General features: G+C 41.1%; 1 protein-coding gene across 1 annotated transcript in view; it reads left to right on the forward strand.

Annotated features, from left to right (window-relative positions):
* The window catches only part of LOC119746155 (U3 small nucleolar RNA-associated protein 4 homolog), a 44,040-nt gene that overhangs the window by 22,276 nt on the left and 6,347 nt on the right, over window positions 1–15,417 (forward strand). The window contains exons 11-15 of the mRNA XM_038222968.1: window positions 7,773–7,889; window positions 9,083–9,181; window positions 10,825–10,980; window positions 11,389–11,484; window positions 12,197–12,382. Coding sequence (XP_038078896.1) covers window positions 7,773–7,889; window positions 9,083–9,181; window positions 10,825–10,980; window positions 11,389–11,484; window positions 12,197–12,382 — 654 coding nt within the window. The remainder of the gene's footprint in view (window positions 1–7,772; window positions 7,890–9,082; window positions 9,182–10,824; window positions 10,981–11,388; window positions 11,485–12,196; window positions 12,383–15,417) is intronic.

A 15,417-nucleotide genomic window follows, 5' to 3' on the forward strand; every position in this document is an offset into this window, starting at 1 on the left:
CCCCGCAGCCTCGATATCCCCATATCACACATGAGCTAGAGCTGACAATTGACTTGAATGTGATCGCCTCGAGCAACTGGCAGGAATTCAGAAGTGGAGAATTGGGGGTGGGGGAAAAAGGGGGATGGGGGGGATGGGATGGGACAAATTTTGCCCTACTGCACGTGTATTGCCAGCCAACCATGATACGCACCCCCTCCGTCTGAGTGGAACCAGACATGTCATTACCCATAATTCAGTTCGCACCTGTCTGGGCGGCACAGTGGGGCCCCGTGATTGGTCATTAACGGCAACCCAGGGCAATGCTCTTCTGTGACCGATATATCGGTAACCTCTTATTGTAAAATGTCTCGTGCAATGAGAGAAGAAGAAAAAAAAAGAGACCGGGGAAAACAGTTCACTGTTCTTGACAACATGAATAAGTGCCCACACTGCTCCAGTATCTCCGACTCTATCTAGACTATGTTTGTTTGTTGTCTACGTAACAGACTGTCTGGCTGCGGGAGGGTGACATGGATTATTTTGGGCAGTTGCTGTTCATCTTTTCAATTTAATCCTGGAGCAGTGCCCGGGCAATCTCCATTCGGTTGGAACCCGTCTGTCGTGAAAAAGTCTTTGTTTGCAGAACATCCCGGCAGTCACGTTCCAAAACAGCACATTATTTGTGCAATATCAGTTATGATATTGAATACAAATTTTTCATCAACACGACGGGTTGATGGAAATTTGTTATTGATGCACTTAGACACAGATATTTTGACAGAGAATTCAAGTCTTCTATCGCATCCTTGTGATACATTTCTATGTCATTACCTTTCTTTTTGTAATGATAATTTAATTGTGCGTTGGTTGTTGTTGGACAAAGGAAAATGTGTAAATCTTTTTTCCCATCAGCATCTATTAGACATTGGATAGATAAAAAAAAAATAATTATTGCATAATCTTTTTGAAAAATTTTGCCCAATGGAATCTAGCTCCAATCGTTTTCTAGGGCGCCCCCTCCCCCATTCATTGCTTCAATCTCTCAAAAAGAGCCCAATCCATTAGATGTCTGGGTGCATTAACGGTGTCTGGAGTATTTTTGGCTGTAGGGTGTGGACGTTGCCATTGAAATTAATCAGTCTTATAACAACACTACCCCTGGCAGCTGGAGATTTACTGACACTGAATAGGCCCACTACAGAAAGAGTGCTGTTTCCGCATCCGACATTCAGATAAATGTAACCACTGAAAGTGGAATAGCTCAGATGTTTTCCCACAAAAGAGATGTCCAGAATTAGCTCAGAACTCCAGGAGTCATGGCAAAACAGAACTTTACAAATAGAAAGTGAAATTGCTTGCTTAATTCACAATCGGGTCTGATGTCACAACCTGGGTTTTGTTTTGTTGCTGTGTTTTGTTTTGTTTATTTGTGTTCCAGCCAAGAAGTTGTTAGGTGAGCTAGAATGGCCATCATCTCCAGGAATAGATGGTGGCTATTTATAGATGCTTTGCCTTCTGAGTGGCTCATAGATCTCTTGTTTGCAGTTACTGTGTTGCTGCAAAGTAACTCCACCGAAACGTTTATGTTACAGTATCAAGTTACATGCATTTTCTAAAAAAATACATGTAGTGTAAGGGGCCATTCAGAATTTTCAATGTTTTAAAATTTCGACTTTTTTTTCCAAATTATTTTGACCCACCCACCCACCCCTAATTTCGATTAATAAAAAAAACTGATTTGTTATGCAGTATTAAAAAACAAAACATGTACATTACATCCCACTGGCGGGCCTGTGCAGGTTGCGTGTCCTTTCGGAAAAAAATCCATTGCTGCCGAGTGCTGGGCGGAGGCAAAAGCTGTCTCTTTGCAACTTTTGGACGACAAACATGAGGCACAAACAAACCGTTCGTACGATGAACATGGGTTCTTCATTATCAGCTTTTGCTGTTTCCAGAGACTGTACATACAGGGGCGAAGTTGCAAAAGAAACACGCATTGCAATATCGGAACGCTTGCGCGTAGTTCAGGCAAGTCAAAAGATCAATTTTTTTTTTTTGCTCTTTTTTTTTCCATGAAAAGTGAATTTTGATTTTCAATTATTTAGCTTGACCCACCCACCCACAATTTGGAAAAAATAGTCGAAATTTTAAAACATTGAAAATGCTGAATGGCCCCTAACAAATCAATTGTCAAAAAAACGTTCCAAACAGTGATGGTTTTCAACTTGACCAAGCACCAGAAACAAATATTTTTCTGTGTAATCAGTGCCCAGCAGCACTTTTTTTGTAGGTAATATTGTGGACGGTCCTTCACCCTCCTATACAAAGTGGAATGATTTATTTCATCAGGCTGGTATTAGTCAAGCCAACGTGCATTCCAGTCAGTACCCTGGCCTGTTCCTGCCCGTTACAATCCTAGCCAATGCTTTGTAGTTAGATAGAATATAGTGGAATTGGCTGAATGTGAACGAGGAATTATGTGATTGTGTGTGGGTCCTTGCACTGTGGATGCATGGCTGATCTGGGCAGGTGTCTTGTGATTAGGAGATATTTTTGGCACTTTTTACATTGAATACTCCTTCTTTATCACAATCGAGTTTTTTTTAAAACTTGCACAAAATATGTGCACATGTATGTGGAGTGTACTCCTTTGTAAAATACTAATTCCCACAGCGGGCTGAAACACGCCGTGGGCTTGAGCTGCTTATGTTGGTCGGTTGGTTGGTTGGTTGGTTGGTGGACACTTTACTCGTCCATATATTGTATTCATACAACTCAAGTATTACAGCTTTTGCAAGTATTACAGCTTTGCATTCGAAGACCAGTTTTGCAAACACTGTTGCGCATGCGTCTGATTTGCATACTTTTTGCATATTAGATCACGCCCCATTCCTTTTTGTTTTCTGTACTCTAGAGGTACTGGTACGGCCCGGGTGCACGGACGGTGGCATGTAGCCGTCTTCACACGTTGCCCGGCCTCCCTGCTAGCCGGTCGCCGTGGGTTGTACCACTTGGTACTTGTCTTTATTTTGGTTGTGAATGTAACTGTTGTCATTATGGAATTGTATGAGGCAGCATCTGAATTTGGAGCGACAGCCGGCAGTGTACACGTGTCAATAGAATGTGTGCTTCACCTACTTCCAAATACACATGTAGATGCATCTATAGGATGAGGCTTAAATACGAATTGGGTGGCCTCAGAACACCAGAAGTCCTGAATAAGACACTTCACATGTGTGCAGATTCAGATGTCAAAGTAGTTGTGCCTACATCACGCAATGCGTGTGCATACATGTACAACCTTACAGTTGGACTTTGAGGACTACTGGTATTGTTTTATTTTCCCTCTTCTTTAGAATTCTTGAGGGGTATGGTCAGACAAAGACTAACTCATGGAGTATCTTGTTTTCTTTGTGTGAGTACCTCACAAATACCCTCTCATTAAAAAATAAGTCAGTTTAGTCAGGTTGGGGAATCAGGTTGGTGTAGCGGTACTTTCCTCGCCTTCCACCGCTGTGACCCGGGTTCGAATCCCGCCTGGGCCAACATGTGGATTGGGTTTTCAGTCCCTGCCTGATTCCGTGGGTTTCCCCCAAAATATTCTTCTGGGCTTTTCCTCCCACCTCTGAAACTGTAATATCTTCTCATTGTCACTCTCTACAGGTTTCGTCAGGCTTTCGGCCTTCAGTGCCTGGGGTACTTTTGAGGAATCCTTGGTTTCATTACCAGAAAGAAATAAAATTTAACAAAAATAAAATAAAAAATTAAACGGTGTGTCCCACATGATGTGTCCTGCACATTGAGTTCTCACGAGTGGTCCCATATCGCCATCTAGTGTTCCTAATCACAGAGTTTATTATGCGCAATATTGTTGGTTGCCAGTGAATGTCGTGGCTGTTTGTGTGTACAGGGTTGCTATCCAGGTTCATGTTGTCATCAAGTGATCAGCTAAAGTCTTCACTCATGTTGACTTAATTAACGGAAGACTGCTTTGACTGCACGCTTGTTCAGATTCTTGCTGATGTTTTGGGGCTCAGGAATTAATGAATTAACAAGAAATCCCCTGGAATGATTGATGGCAATGTGGTTTCTGCCCGGCACACTAGAGGATATTGAATCACAAGCTGATATGAGACAAGACAAGTGGGTGATTACGAGTCCAGTGCCCTCCCTCCTGGGCATGTATCCCCCATCGATTTTTTTTCTCCTCCCCGACATACCAACATGACTAATCATGTTGTGAGTAGTGTTCGATTGCTAAGCCCCGAAACATGACCCAGAGTCATCGGCTTTTTTTTTCTCTCTCTCTCTCTCTCTCTCTCGCCTCCCCCCCCCCCCCCCCCCCTCCTTCTGATCCCGAACAGATACAAACTCCTCGTGGGCTCATAGGGTATTCAAACACCGAGAGACAGCCACTGTTGTCGCCACTGTCTGGCCCTAAACCGCCTTGTAGCCCCAGCGTAGTTGAATGAACTTGGATGGATTTCAATTTCCTCCACTCCTAGTTTCGATCCGGCTGTGCAGAGGGCTCGCGCTTCATGCGCAGTCGCTGATGAGTGATGATGGAGATGAGTAGACCAGACAAAAACAAGGAATCAAATAAGGAATCGGTGCTCAAAAGGTTGTTGAACTGGCCTGGTCTGCCTCCCCAAGTTCAGCTTTTCTGATACCCAGGATTACTCTTGCCAGAAACGATTTCTGACAGATATCCCTTTATATTTAAATTCCCTTGTTGTTGAACGCATTCTCATTTTTGTTGACTATAAATTATTAATTGTGTGTGCGTGTCAATGTCTCCTTCTATTAGTTACATGTTTATGATTTCAGATGAAATTTTCAACCTTGGCTCATTTTGGTATTGTACAATTAAACAAAATGAACTCTTGAATAAAAATTAACAAGTGACTTAACTAACATTACTGAAAATGTCAAATGCCTGTTTTCAAGTATTTGAAGAGTGCATTTGAACCAATCTTGGTATTGATACCCTTATCATTTGCTGATACATGTACACGTTACATGCTTGTTATTTACTTCAACTTCGGTTCCTCCAACATGTGTAATGTCAAAGGTACCAGAAACTTACTTTTCCAACAAGTGGAAGATTTGCATTTATATGTTGTTGCAGTGGTCTCACCAGGATATCATTCAGGGTGAGATAATGATGTAGCGCCTTGAGCACCAATAATGGTGGATACGTGCGCTTTATAAATCTCCATTAGGGCAATTCCACGGTTACTCACGTTACATTTTTGATGTACTTCTGAGTTTCCTTGGGCTGTAATTACCTTACTGAAAAGGTTTAATAACTGTTATCCCCATGGTAGATAGAGTAGACCTAGACCTACCTAAGCACCAAAGATGACATCCAGAAAAATGTGTTCTGTATGATAAACAAGACGCACAAAATCGGTTACTCACGTTACAAAAATGTAACGTCTTGTTTATCATACAGAACACATTTTTCAGTAAGGTAATTACAGCCCAAGGAAACTCAGAAGTACATCAAAAATGTAACGTGAGTAACCGTGGAATTGCCCATTATGATTATGATTATTGGGAAAATATCAAATTGTGGCATTAGACAAAGTTAAGGGATGCCAAAACTGTTGAGTATAGGTTTGTGGCGGTGAGGAGTTGGGCTGTCTCGAAATGACTTGGCTAGCACTGGCAGTAACACATGCATGTATTGAAGGTGGTTACAACCACTCCACTAGACGCTGTTGTTATTGCCAGCTGTAGACAAGTAGATCGGATGCTGCCTTAAAATGATTATAAATTGTTTGCCCTCTGGCAAGCTGTTTTCCAGACTGGTGCACCATTTCTTCAGCGTGGGTGAATTCTCAGTTTTTCCAGTCAGCATGGGGGTTTGGGGGGGGGGGGGGGGGGGGGGGGGGGGGGGGTGCAATGCCTGGTGCGACTGCAGTTTGCTTGTTTGTATAATACATCAATGCTCTATTGAGTCATATATTATCGCTTTGATGAATGCTTTCATGTAGAACTCCATGGAGATGGATTTGTTGATTATTTGCAAAATTTTGTATGATCCAGAAAAGATTTGTTCATCTCCATGAACTGAGGTAACATAAATGCAGATGATAGTTAAAGATTAGGAATAAACAATCACAGTCAAGTTTCTGACAAATCTTTATTTGAGAATTTTTTCTAAACATCGGATATAAACAAATCTGATTATTTAATAAAATTAAACAAAACTTTAAAAAAGGACTATGCCAGAAAGTGATTCTTTAAGCTAGCAAGTCACCTAATTTGATGGATTGAACAAATAGTTGGAATAGTCTACATTTTCATCCGTCATTTTTTTGGCATTTCGGAATTACTGCAACTTTGGTTGCCACAAATTGAGAAGTTTGTACAATTTACACTGTAACATTATGTTGCTTTAATACATTCACATCCATTATATTTTGATGTAAAAACTAGAACTCAATTAATCGTGAGTGTCACATGAAAGTAATGTTAACCGCATAGTCCCTCATAAATTTGTCATTAAGCCATAACAACTTGGTTTTGTTGTAGTGATTGATAGACTGAATGGTTTGTTTTGCAGTCAGTACACCATTCATAAGCATGTTTGGGGGGGGGGGGTGATCTGAGAGTGTCTGAGCATAGGGCTAGGTTCTATGGCCTGAGTATTAAAGTAAGGATAAATATGAGATGTTTTGACATCCTTTTTTCAAAGGTTCTCAGTACTATAGCTACATGTAATTTGCTCCCTGAGTTTCTATAATGGTATTTAATAGATCACTTAGTGGTTTTAGCAATCTGCATTGTAAAATAGAACTCTTTTTAAACAAGGCTTCAAATAGTTGGCAAACAGCTGTTGAAATACACGATTGAAGAAGATAACTTTTCTCTTGATATGATTCCTTTGAACATCAAGTCACAGTAATTCTGCATTGTAATGAAGTACAGAGCTGCCAACTCTCCCTGATTCTGCAAAATGTTCCCTGAAAATAAACTAATCTTTCCATGTTCTGATGAACAAATTTGTAAATCTCCCTGATTATGGAACCTTTTTCCCTATTACGTTGAATGTAATTCTAAATATGTCTCTGATTGTTGTACAGAATCTCCCTGATTGCAAGATGCAAATGTTGGCAGCTCTGGAAGTACATGTATATATGTAATATTTAACGTTGGCCTTTTTTTTTAATTTTGGAAAGTTGGAAAGTAAGGCCTGATCAACATTTAAAACTTTGAAATGGAAAGCGGAAATTAAATGAGGCATATTGCTCGGTCATTACACATACATCATGTACCGTACTGACCAATGCGTTGATTGTTCAGAATGTTCAGAATGTATATTTCTTGCATGGGGGAACTTTCTAAGCAAGGTAATTTATCACTCTATCTCATGGTATTTATGTGAGCCATGCAAACTGCACCATGAACCCAGAACATTCTATCCCCCCCCCTGCCTTGCACATGGAAATCAGCCCTTATTAGTTAACAAACTACATACATGTACATGTACAGTGCACTTTCGTTTTTGAGTGTTGCATTCTTAAACAAAGAAACAAAATACATGTTGTATGTGAGGCACTCCATATTTCAGAAGTCACGAGTACATGATTGATGTGCCCAGCTTTCTGTGAGAGTGGACAATGAATTTTTCTTTTCTTTTCTAAATTGTCAGAGAATCTTTGAATATGTTCCTGCCGTTTTTCCACATTTTGATTGATTTGCCCCTGCAACTCCACAATCCTGGTTTATTTATCATTCGATTTTGCTTGTTTTGGGTTTTTTTTTTTTACCGTAACACTTAGAGCGCGGAGCATATCGCCTGCAGTGCTATTAGCAGCTGTGGCAGATGGTTGGCCTACTCAGATGTGAATGGTGTACGCATGTTTCACCTCAACCACTCTCCGCTATCATTATCAAAGGTAAGAAGTCTAGTGTCGGCTGACCAATTGGCCCTCCAGCTTCTCTTGGGACGACAGCCCCATTGCCTGTTTCCCTCCACAAACAACTGTCTATTTGTGGCTTTTGAAGCAAGAGTCTAGACTGTGCTGTGATTGTCTTTACTTTGGTTGCTTGTTCTCAGTAGTTCAGTGTTCTCCAACTTTGAAAATTAAAGGTCAGTGCGCTGTCAAAAAGCGGAGGTGGGGGGGGGCGTTTTATGTTAGGGGCGCTATTTGCAGTGATACATTTATACATCTATATATCACATGATACAGTGAGGCTTTTGGCAGAGTTTTTAGCCAAAATATACCCTGGAGGGTAAGGGTAGTCCCACTTGTTTGCCTTTTTTATTATTTTTTCCCTTTTTTTAAAGCATGGCGGGCAACTTTTTAAAGCATGGCGGGCAACTTTTTAAGCATGGCAGCAACTTTTTAAGCTTGGCGGGTTCCTCGGAAAGCTTGGCGGGGAACCAGGTTATTTTTACAGGTCGGATAACACTGGTAGTTCACATAATCCTGCTAGGGCTATAAGACCTGTGATTGTCTTTGACATGCCTTAAACTGGCCTCCAGTGTGAAAGCCACAGAAAGGTCAACTACTACAACCAGATTGAACTGAAGATTAGGGTATTTTTATCATGACAAAAATGCAATCAAGACATTTCCTTTTGATGTTGCTTTTTTTTTTACAGTAAACATTGTAACCTAGAGTACAGGTATAAGGCTATGCATTTCATCTGGTGTTTGTTTTATGTTTTATTATGTTGATGTTGCTCCACAGCCTAAAACTTGTCTATTTTCTCAACAACCCATTTTCTCAAAAACACCTGTAAACTTACTCTTGTCCGTATTTCCACATTGGCTTAGAGAGCGCATGAAACATGATGGAAAACAACTTTGAATTTTCTACTCCATTCCCCCCCCCCATGTGATCTGCAAGTTATTTTATGAGGCTGTACTGGTAGAATGGTTCCTGCCACAGCTTGTTTGTATTTTTTTATGGCAAGTTTGTTGACTTTGGTTGAAAAAAATGTTGGGAGTAAAAACACTCATTTGGTATTCTTACTGGAAGTGAAATACCTTGATTTATATTCTAAGGAAGTCCATTGTCACGAAGTAATACCCCTCTGCCATAAAACTGACTGAGAGCCCTGGACCATGTTGTTGTTTTCCCAGGTTCCTGCCCTACCATCAGGTTTGCAGCCAGCTCATTTGATGACATTCACGCAAACTTCAGACAAGCTGGTACTTGCCTCCCAGCAAGGATCAATCCAGGTAGTTTCCTCTTGAGATCGTTCAGTCCTCATTTCTCCTCGCTACACTGTACAGGGAATATTTTTGTTGTTGACAATTTAAATAAAAATGACAAGTTACATATTGGTTCTGTTCATCTCACAAGAAACATTGGCCTAATTACTGAGATTGTAAACAACCATTTGTAAACAACCTTGAATTTTCTTCTACACACCCACAGGTAATTGAACATGCACCGTTGCCTTTTAGATTTGGTTGTGTTTCGACCATAGAGCTATATTAAATTACTAGAGCGCTAACTTGCGTGTACGAAGTAATGCCTGATAGGCGCATCCATGTTTGCACACAAAGCTATGGAGAACTAGAAATTCTGTACAGCTTTTGTATGGCAATTTGCATATCTGCGTTTGTATTCCATACCGGTGTGTCATCGAAGCCGATACACCCGAAACTGATGTGCACGATCAGCAAATGAGCGTGTCACTTTGCTCTACGCAAACAGCGCAACGCATGCGCGTATTCGCTGCAGATGCTTTTCGCCGTGACGTTTTTTGAACCATCAATGACGCGCTTAAGTTGTTTGCGGATGTTCTACTCGCGCGTTGCATGTAGAGTACACTTTCAAAATTCACTCCATCTTATTTCATTATGTTCTACAAACACGCACATAAATTCAAAATGTCTGCGCCAAGGACGGCTTCAAAGCGTTTCTGCGTGCAAGAATGGGGAGTTAGCGCTCTAGTAATTTAATATAGCTCTATAGTTTTGACACTACTTTATGTATGATGTACATCCTTGAACGGGCAGCTTAATTAAAGTGTTTGCATACTAAATGTATAAATTAATTCCTAGTTGCTGACTTGAGCACTGTTACCAGCAACTTGTAACAAGTTTTGTGTAATTGGCTGCTTTTCTAACAAAGAAAGTAAAATCATTCACAGGTATATTTGTTTAAGTGGTGCAAGTGTAATGGAAGACCCCAAATCCTAATCCCTATGATAAACTTCCCACATTGGAATTGAACTGGGTACACAGAGGTGGAAGGCAGGCAACATGCTGTTACACTACGCTCTTTTTAGTACAATACAATACAATACAATACAATACAATACAATATTTTATTTCATCACAATTAAAAGACTTTAAAAGTGAAATTCTTCTTCCCAATGTGCACATAAAAACAATATACATATATTTAGACACTTAAAAATTTACATAAGTCGAAAACGTCAGTTTATGAAAAGTTAATAAGTATAAAACCACCAGCAAAAATCCCTACTTTAAAAAAAGAGAAGCTTGAAAACAAAAAGCTATATTGTTATAAAAAGTATTCAAATCTGCATGCTGACATGCTAGGATATTTATTTTAAAAGGTCTAATCTGAATTGTAAAAACATTGCAAACAGACAGTATTTATCTGATAAAATTAGAATTATAGAGGTGAATGGCACTAGGTAAAAAAGAAAATCTGAACCGGTTTGTGTGTGTGGGGAGCGCTCGTAATCTTCCTGATGGGAGTGACTGTATAGATGAATGCAGAGGATGAGTTATATGTAGTATATCTCAAATCTGTATTTCCATTACTTCACTCTCATTTTGCAAAAGCATTAACAGGACGTCAGTATTTCTGTCATTATCACAAGCTTTTTCCTTCAAATCATCAGGTAATACGGGTGGACAGCATTCAACCAACCCTACTGCATACCTTCCCTCCCTTAGAAGACTCCATCAGCCACCTGGCGGTCAACAACAACGGAAAATTCATTGCTGTGGCTGACAACAAAGGCAACATTCTTGTCTATAACTTGGACAACAAAAAGGTATGTTTTGGGCTAGTCCCTTTTGAGGACAAAGACAAGTCAGGGTTGGGAGAACTCAGAGACATATATAACCAGGGGACAAAGGTCGAGGGGAAGTGATTAGTGGACACACAGTGGAGTGCAGTTTTATTTACCTTAGGTTCCACAAGAAATGTTTGGTAAATTGTTCTGTAAATTGATCAACGGCATAATTTGTCATTGATTGCGTTACTGCTTGCTGTTCTTGATTAACGATGAATAGAACACTAATTAATAATCACAGCTATTTGGATAAAGTGGGAATAATATTGTATCATCTACTTCCTCAAAAGATAGTTAATTCCCCCCCCCCCCAAAAAAAAATGCAACTCCCCAATAACTTGAAGTTGTCACCAATAGCTGTCCAACTTGTTCTTGTTTGTTCACCAGCTTCAGTGCAGACTTCCTGGCTACCGGCACCAACCGAGTGCCCTTGCAATCAATCCACACTCACAGCATCTGGTTATTGTCTACACGGATCGCACGGTAGCTTTCTCTTTGTCATTGGAGTGTAATTGTTCTTTGCACGCCAGCTTTGGCTGACTAATCACAAGCAGTGATAATGACTTAACTTGACACCAATTGTATTTAATTTTATTGTAACCTACAACCGGTCATAATCTTTATAGTTCACAATTTTTGTCATGACATTCAAATCAGAATAAATGGTGGACATGTGAATGACAGGAAGGGGCAATTTGTGCATATATGGGTCCAACGTTGTTCAGGCATGCAACTTGGAAGAAACTAAAAACGAAGAAACTCCAATCTTTAAAAGACTTTATACAGTGTTTTTCAGTTTTTAATGGCATAAGTGTGAAGTGAAAAACGAGGAAATCCGCTGATCCGAGGAAAAGTTGCATGCCTGTTTGTTGTAATGGACACCATTTTTTTCTGAGATAAATTGATCTTGAGACCGTAGTGATTTGATTTTCATTAATTTGTCACATTCCCTCTAAGATCTATGATAAATGTGTTGGATTTTGATGCACCCTCAAAACAACACAAGAATTGCGGAGAGAGACAGGCAAAAAATATACATGTTGCCAATGTTGTTAACATTTCTGAAGATTTCTTGTACATGCACATCTGTGTAGGACATCAGTGCTAAACCAAATTTTTATTGTAAACGTGGCATGAAATGATCTCTAAAATCACAAGTAGATGCTGAAGATGTTCATTACCATGCTCCTCCTAGATTGCAGAGTTTGATTTCCTGCGCAAGGGCTTCAGTGGATGGACCAAGAATCTACACAAAGTAGGCCACCATGAGGCCTGGTTGGGCAGACGGGAGATTATCACCACTGTAACCTTTGACCCAGAGAGACCAGATCACATGATGCTGCAGGATTCACAGGCATTCTACATCATTGATAGGAAGAAGGTATGACTTGTAGCATTGCATTGATTTTTTACAAGGTTGATGAAAAAGGTATTCCATTTTCACACTTCTATCGGTAAGGGTTGGTATTACACATGAGGATTGCTATTCAGCTTTCTAAAAGCATGTTCAAATTTATCCTCAATTTGCTACCATTGAGCGCTGTGGCCTCGTGGTTAAGGGCACTGGATTCGTGGTCTGTGGGTAAAGCTGCGGGTTGTGGGTTCGAGTCCAGCTGGGGTCATGGTGCGTGTGCCCTTGAGCAAGGCACTTTGTCACTCATTGCTTCTCTCCACCCAGGAGTAAATGGGTACCTGTGAGGGCAGAGATGGTTATTGTGATTGAATAAGCTTGCTTGCGCCTAACAGGGAGCATCCAGCTGTATACTCCCCAGGGAGCTGAGATGGTATTTGGAATGTTTAATTGGCCCAGTTATCAGGGGTAATAATAATACTGTAAGCGCTGTGATTTAGTTTACTAATAAGAGCGTTCTTAAATGCCGATTATTATTATTGAAGGAGTATTTAAACCCATAACCTTTGAATTTGACATCTCTACACCTTTCAGCTTACTCTTTGACAAACAATATTTAGGGAAAATATCGTACCAAAAAAGTACCAAAACATTATGATTTCTGCCGTAATTTTTTAACCCATAAACTTTGAATTCAGAGTCCAATAGACTAGTCATCCTAATAATCAGTGTGTAAAAAATTGCAGTCCACATACAGCCATACAATTGGACCCCATCCCCATACACCAGGGATGCAGAAACCACACTTTTGCCTTGTCCACACCAATTGTGTAAGAACATATATATTGCTTGACGCTGCTCTTGAATTGAGACCTGATTGTTTTTTATGAGTAGTGACAGAAAGAACATTGAGGTGTGAAATTTCCTATTGAATTCTGGCTCATAGTGCCCTGGGGGTATGTCCTGATAAATTGCAGAAATCATAGGGTCTAAGTCGATAATATGTGAGGAGAGTAGTGGACTGTATGGACAAAAAGGGGAAAAATCCATTTTTGGATCATGTAATAAGACACGATGGGTATTAGTTCCTTTCTAAATGGAAAATATTAAGCATTAGTCTTCATGCATGCCCTTATGTGTCACCAGGATTCATCTCCCATGTGCTGCTGCATTTTACCTTGTTAGCGTAAATAGTTATTCCTAGAGCTAGGATTATTAATTTGTTTTTTTTGGTCAGCTGGGGATAAGTCACTTCCAAAGAATTAATGAAGACAACAATTTGTGCGTTGCAGTTGTAGTGAATATGAAATTGCTGATTTAACTTGAGGTTGTCAAGTAACTTGAGGTTGTCAAATGTAAATGGCACTGATACTTTCCCTTCAGCTTTTTTTCTTTTTTAACTGGACCCACAGGGCCAGCCTACTCTCCTCTGACTGACTAAATCACTGACTAAGTCAATGACTGAGTCACTGGCCGAGTCACTGGCCGAGTCAATGGCCGAGTCACTGACCGAGTCGCTGACCGAGTCACTGGCCGAGTCACTGGCCGAGTCACAGGCCGAGTCACTGGCCGAGTCACTGGCCGAGTCACTGGCCGAGTCACTGGCCGAGTCACTGGGCGAGTCACTGGGCGAGTCACTGACCCAGTCACTGACCGAGTCACTGGCCGAGTCACTGGCCGAGTCACTGGCCGAGTCACTGACCGAGTCACTGACCGAGTCACTGGCCGAGTCACTGGCCGAGTCACTGGCCGAGTCACTGGCCGAGTCACTGGCCGAGTCACTGGCCGAGTCACTGGCCGAGTCACTGGCCGAGTCACTGGGCGAGTCACTGGGCGAGTCACTGACCCAGTCACAGGCCGAGTCACTGACCGAGTCACTGACCGAGTCACTGGCCGAGTCACTGGCCGAGTCACTGGCCGAGTCACTGGGCGAGTCCCTGGACGAGTCACTGGCCGAGTCACTGACCGAGTCACTGGCCGAGTCACTGGCCGAGTCACTGGCCGAGTCACTGGCCGAGTCACTGACCGAGTCACTGGCCGAGTCACTGGCCGAGTCACTGTCCAAGTCACTGGCCGATTCCCTGGCCGAGTCACTGACCAAGTCCCTGGCCGAGTCACTACCTGAGTCACTGACCGAGTCACTGACCGAGTCACTGACTGATTTTTACACTGATTTTCACATTATCCTCAAAAATGATACAGCTGGTTGGACTTCCCCATTTTGTGGAATGATATATCTGTAGAGGTGCTTTAGTCTTCAAAAGTTATAAATCAATAACTAAAAAATCCTATTCTCTGCCCATTTGAGTTGTAAGAGTAATGATTTCCTGTGTTCAATACATTTGGAAATGGTTAACACCATGTCATTATGTAGATTGAGGCATTACTAGCCTCAGAAGTGCTTCACTGTTCAGCGCCTTGCTATGTATGAGTGTTACATGACTCCAGGCCTAGATCAACAATGTTGTTGAATGCGCTCATCATGAAGATATACAGCAGTGTCACGTTGCACATTAATACATGAAACGGAAAACATGGTAATGGGCAGATGGGACATCGGGGAGAGAATTTTTTTTCCCAATGATTGACGTGGATTATGAGGAGACAAGAAGCTTGAGTTTAGCACTCGACATGAGGCGATGCAGTGATCTCTCCCACTTAAAACAGAGACAGTAGAGGTTATTGCTTACCCACAAGTTGAAATCAATACCTTTTGAAGTAACTGGACTGTTATTTTAGTCTGCACACTGAATCTTCAATGTCAAAGTCAGTGTCCCAGTCAATTCAGTCTTTTTTTTCTTCTGTAATCAAATTATTGAGCACAGGTATCAGGCATGCAACTTTTCCTTGGATCAGCTGATTTCCTCTTTTTTGACCTCCCATGTGTGTCATTGAAAATAGAAAACGCTGTACAAACTCTTGGAAAGAATTGAATGTCCTCTTTTTTGTGTGTGACTTCCCAGTTGCATGCCAGAGGTATCTTTATGTTTTAATGATGTGCAGGAAAAGACACGAGGCTTTTCAGGAGAGCAAGGAAAAAACTTTGAGAATGCTGGTCAAAAATC

Source organism: Patiria miniata, unplaced genomic scaffold (assembly GCF_015706575.1).
Source record: "Patiria miniata isolate m_02_andy unplaced genomic scaffold, ASM1570657v1 HiC_scaffold_12, whole genome shotgun sequence".
Taxonomy (NCBI): Eukaryota; Metazoa; Echinodermata; class Asteroidea; order Valvatida; family Asterinidae; genus Patiria; species Patiria miniata.